The sequence below is a fragment of the Panicum hallii genome, chromosome 2, assembly GCF_002211085.1.
Source record: "Panicum hallii strain FIL2 chromosome 2, PHallii_v3.1, whole genome shotgun sequence".
Taxonomy (NCBI): domain Eukaryota; kingdom Viridiplantae; phylum Streptophyta; class Magnoliopsida; order Poales; family Poaceae; genus Panicum; species Panicum hallii.
Window position 1 is genome coordinate 39757936 of NC_038043.1, and position 5848 is coordinate 39763783.

At 47.0% G+C, this 5848-nt stretch overlaps 1 protein-coding gene across 1 annotated transcript; it reads right to left on the reverse strand.

The window, feature by feature from the left end:
• Window positions 1-3327: 3327 nt before the first annotated feature.
• On the reverse strand, window positions 3328-5623 carry LOC112881447 (L-type lectin-domain containing receptor kinase S.4-like). The gene is made up of 2 exons (XM_025946132.1): window positions 4174-5623; window positions 3328-4077 (listed from the first exon to the last, which is right to left on the reverse strand). The coding sequence occupies exons 1-2, from the start codon at window positions 5517-5519 to the stop codon at window positions 3387-3389; spliced, it is 2037 nt and encodes a 678-aa protein (XP_025801917.1). The 5' UTR covers window positions 5520-5623; the 3' UTR covers window positions 3328-3386.
• Between the last annotated feature and the right edge of the window lie 225 nt (window positions 5624-5848).

The following is a 5848-nucleotide window of genomic DNA, read 5'->3' on the forward strand; positions in this document are numbered from 1 at the left end:
TAATTATTTACTTCCCGCTTTATACACCTGCTCTTCAAATGCACAAAACGAATCACCATGGTCATGCATGGTTTCCTTTGGTCCGTCGGCATCAAGTCATCTTGTTCGTTCCTCACCATCCTTCTTGGTCCATCGTTATAAACCTTGCTTGTCCTTTCATGCCCACACTACTAGACAAACTAAGTATGAGTACCGGGTATAAGGCACATTTAAGTACCGGTTGGGCTGACCGTACCGTCTGGCCGGTACTGATGGAAGGCCGTCTAGTACCGGTACTAGACGTGCAACTCAGACAAAATGAAAATGAAACGTCTGGAGGTCCGCACACACACATAGTCATAAGTCACAAGCCATGTAAAATTTTTCACGCGTAAATGCGTGTGCGCGGCCGTGAGGATTCTAACCCACGACCTCTGGTCTCGCATGTAGCTTCTTTACCATCCCACTATGCATCACACATAAATAAAAATAAGATGCTTTCCTTTAGAAGTAACCCGTGGAGCAGCATTTTAGTACCGGACCAACACACCACCGGTACTAAAATAGCTCCAGAGGCTTTCAAATTTGGACCTGGTACTAAAATAGCTCCATGGCAGCTTTAATATCGGATCAAATTGTGTCCGATACTAACGTACACGATGAAATGTCGTTTTTCTTGTAGTGCCATCTTCAGCTCACCGTCGGTTGCTATGCTGCATTCATCATCTGCACATCTAAGCCCAAAGCTAGATACATTTTTACTGACATCACAACACATTAATAATTAACTTCATCGCCTTCCGTTAAATAGCCATAACATAGTTAAGTCTCTATGACTATATATATGCAAACCGATGACTTTGTCAATGACCCATCATCGTCAAGAATAAGACGGCACTTGTCCACTTGATCTCACACACCTTCTTCCAATGACACACAGACACAACCATATATGTTTGGCTTCGGCGAGGCCGACGATGAGGCCGTGGCTAACCAAGGAGCCACGCATGCACGAACTACACACTACAGTAGAGCCTCTATGTTTGTGCGATAAAAATTTTTTTGGACATATGTGTTGGATGGTTGGCTGATCTTTGGCGCCGCTCGACCCACCGTTGACCTGACTTATTTGCCAATCAACATTTATAGCAGTAATAGGTGTTGAGACTCCGTCGACCCCGCCAAGTAGCGTTACGGGGCCCAGATGTGGAACCTGGGATGCAGTGCGACTTTAATTTGTTAGTACAGTCAGTCACTGATCCAGCTGGATGCATGCACGCACAGAACGAAGAAACAAATAATGAATCGGAAGTACCATGCAGAGACGAGTTCAGCAAGCTATGGTCGAGAGTCGAGATAGATCGATAGCAACAGCCGCATGCTGACACGTGGATACCTAGACCATTCTCAGTGCAAGTAATGACATGCTATATAGGCAAAAGTGATAACATCACATGCGATTTATGGGAAAAAGAAAAATAGAGTTTCAAGCATGGATATGAAACTTCATGTACACAGTTACCAAGAGTATTGAAACTGAATGAAACTTTATGAGAGGATTTGAGTTTTATCTACACACATTTATCAATCCTATTGGTCAATTAGATGAAATATTTAAATAATATACTAGCATATGAAACTGTGAAGAGAAACTTTTTATGGAGAGATCTAGTTTCATTCACCAACTCAATGGTCGATATTAACTTGGGATTTTGCTACCTCTGCATAGGAGCGATTGCGCTTTCTGGAGGAAACTGTGACCCATTTAAACTGTGGCTGATTCTCCGCAGAAATAGCTGTTTTTGCTTGAGAAAGACCAGAATCATTTGAGAGGAAGTAGCAGCATTTGAAATAGTCGCAAGCAAAATGCTTAAAATTGTAGACCATGAAACCCACAGCCTTTGATGAAACCCAGAATTCGTAAATGCGATCAGACACTTCAGGGAGACAAAAATCCAGAGCCTCAGCACCAAGAACCGATTGCAAAGCAGAACCAGCAGAATCCAGGGTAAGGCGAAAGAGACATCGTCCAAAGGCCACCCAAAGACGAAAACTTGGCCTGTTACCCGGCGAGAGGGAAGCAACTGGGGCACGAAGGAGAGATCTGACCTTGTTGGCGAAGGCAATGCCAGGGGAGCGATCGAGAGTCGAGGGATCCACGTGGAGAAAGCAAGATCACCAGGAGAGATCATGGTGGGCAGAGGGAGTCGCCACCAGAGTCGCCTTGGCAGTCGCCCATCTCGTACGCTGCAGCGAAAAAGAATGGAATTCCAGATTAGGATTATCAGGCAAGTCGCTGTACGCGATCTCGCACAGCAACGAACTCGTCGTCCTTCACATTGATTCGAGCGACCAAGGTGAGCCCAGAATCCAATCTATGAGATGCATAGCTCACTCCATCAGTGGTATGCTAACTGACAGATAGCAATAAACAAACAAGATCTCATACATCACCCTCTGAAGGATCTTTATATCATTTTAATTTTAGTACTATTGAATGGTTATTTCCATTCTAGCCATTACTCTATGCTAACTTCATTCCAGAATCCAGATACATACCAAGATAAATTGAGGGGTAGGACTTAGAGCTCCAGATCAGGCAAGTGCAAAATGCAAATATTAGTAATGGGCATGAGGCCATATGTTAACTCAACAGTATATAGTAAAACTTGGATATCCGTGTGTTTTATGGGATGTCTGATACAAATACTCACATCGTATATAGGATAAGTGATATAATATCCAAATAGTTGCTTCAGGTACCATATACTCGGAGAGCTGTGCTTTGGAGGCCATATTTGATTCAGGCCCAAGAAAGTTTCCAGCCCAACATAATGAGTAATATAGAGTTTTTATCTTTTTTAAACTATTTATAAATTTGACTTACAGATTAAATTAAAATTTTACTTTCATGGAATAATCCAAAAGATTAAAAATAAATATTAACACCATTAAGTATTAGAATAAATTCAAATAGAACATTAAATGTAAATTAAAAAATAATTTTAATAAAATATTCTAAAAAATAAAAATTAATAAAGTTTCAAATGCTAAATAATAACCATTCAGATATTCTAATTCATTTGTTGGTCCCATCCTTAACTTAGACTATATGCATCTGTGTCTATATCTAACGCCTATGATTGGATATGGTTTGGGACCATCGATATATGCACTGTTATCTGTTTTGTTTTCATGCCTATTGTTTTACATTTATGAAGAGATACTAGGAATTAGCAAATTGAGCTTAGGAATACGTATGCGCACTCATAAAGATAAAGTACGTCTGAGTATGTGAGTGTTATGTTTTTTTTAAAAAAATACCAAGTATCAGAATTATAATCAAGGTACAAAAGCTGGTATCTCTAGTTGGTCCCTCCTGGTATTTTTTGGAGACAACTCAAGTATCATTCTAGAAGACAACTAGAATCCGTGGAAGTGTGGTATGCAGTGTGAGCGGATGAATTCTCAGAAACAGAGTCCTCTGCTGAGAAATCACCGTAAGCTATTTCTTCCAGGGAACGAACCGCTTCAGGACTACTATGCATGACTGGATCAAGGACGGGTAGCTCGGCGTCTTCACGTTGAAGGAGATCCATGGCCTGCGCGATCGACGGTCGCTGGCTCTGGTCGTGATGCGCGCACCAAAGGCCCGCGACGAGCACTCGCCTCATCTGCTGGTCGTCGAACTCGCCATCCAGCCGCCGATCTGCCGCTGCAAGAATGGAATCCCTGGTGTACATGTCACGGACCCAATTCAGCAGCACCGGAGCTCCGTTCGGTCGTGTGGTCGGCCGCCTGCCGCAGGCGATCTCCAGAAGGACAACACCGAAGCTGAAGATGTCAGACTCCGCAGACGGCCGCTGGGTGCTGACGAACCCTGGATCCATATATCCAGGTGTCCCTGCCACGACTTGCGTTGTACGCGAGTCAGCTTCGTGGTCGACGAGCCTCGCCAAGCCGAAGTCCCCGAGCTTGGGGTTGCAGGACTGGTCGAGCAAGATGTTCGCGGGCTTGATGTCCCCGTGCAGGATGCACTGCTCGCACTCCGTGTGGAGGTACAGTATGGCCGAGCCCACACCGAGAGCAATCTTGTACCTGTGAGCACACACAATCAAGATGAATGGTGATGGAAATGCGAACTACTAGATGTTACATTGTTACCGATCAATTCGATCAGTGTGTAGGTAGTACCTGTCCGGCCAAGTTAGCAGCCTCTCTGGACCGTGGAGATGCTTGTCGAGGCTGGCGTTGGGCAGGAACTCATAGACAAGCATGAGGGCTTCCGGACCATCGCACCATCCGAGCAGCTGGACAATGCTCCGGTGCCTCAGCCTCGTCATGACCTTCACCTCGGCCTGGAACTCCCTCGTCCCCTGCGCTTGCGTGGACGACCCCTGCGACATCACCTTGATGGCCACGCGGCGGTCCTGGTCAGCCAGGAAGCCTCGGTACACGGGCCCGAACCCTCCTCTACCAATCCTTTCCTCCTCCGCGAACCTACCCGTCGCGGCGGCTAGCTCACGGTGGCTGTAGCGTCTAGGCCCCGACGAGGGGCAGAGTTCACTCTGCTGGATGATGGGCTCCTCATCTTCCAACTTCTTACGCACGCACCAGAGCACGAGCCCTGCAACCGTGCAAAGCAATCCAAACAGAGCCAAACCAACCGCAATTCTGGTCGTGGCCGCCGTTCCGACCACGCGCTCCTCTCGGAGCTGTACCTGTCGGCGTCGGCGACGAGGCAGGTCTCGCTTCGATCTTACAGAGCTGTCATGATCCTGCAGCAATTTTCTGTGTCCACGAAGGATCACACCGTGTGGTCTTTCGTGCCTTCGAGTCCTATTGCTACGGATAGGAATAGGAAATGCTTCTCTCCTGGAACTGTCATTTTGATGCCCAGTTCTGACGTATGGGTCGGTATCGATAATTGCGGAGTGAAAATGTATGGGCGCTTGGCAGCCACATCTGTGGTGCGAAATGTGTGGCGTGACGTGGTGGCGTAGCAAACAGTCCCATAGTTTTTCCAGATGGTCGTCGTTAACGTTAAGTGGTTCTTGAATGTTGGGGAGCGTCAGGCTACTTCCATACCTAAAGAAACCACCGTCAAGGGATTTGTTTGTACCAAATGAGTAAGAGGGAACTAACTCTCCGACTCGGGGTACGCCGCCGTAGATCCCCTGCTCCAGCGGCAGCGGCAGCGGTGCCCAGGGAATCATGCGATTCCCGTCCGTGGAGCTCGCCGGATGGCACGCCGATTGGGAGCCTTTGCCAGGAAGCGAGACGAGTAGCAGCAGAAGCAGCGGTGAAGCAGTGGTGTTGACCTTGACGACGACGCCGGAGCCACTGAAACTGAAACTGCCGACGGAGCTAGTGAACTTTGCGTCCCCAAAGCACTTGAGACCGTTGGCGCAGGGGTCCTTGCTGGTATCTGAAAAGTTGAAGCTGAAGGAAGTTGAGGAGGCACATGGTGCGTGGATGCAGAGCATGAAGAAGCAGTAGAGGCAGAGGAAAGCGAGGAGGCCGGAGGTTGCGGCAGCCATTGTTGGAGCTACTAGCAAAGAGTGCTTAACAAGGAAGAAGGGCAACTGATCAATTATATTGGCATGGCGACGCAAGTGTAGCTAGCTACGGGCCAGCTGTTGTCGCTTGACCGTTGACCCTGACTCAAAGTCTCCGGTGTTGTATCTTCCGTGGATCCATGTATTGCGGGTTGGTGGCTCCAGTGCGGCGATTAATTGATTGTAACCTTTCCTTTTGCCGAAAGGGGAATCATATAAAATAGAGCACCTATAACTCCTAAAGATCATCAAGTTCCCCAAGAAAACTATCAATTACAAAGAGCCCCAATCGAGATCTGTTCAGCGCTCCA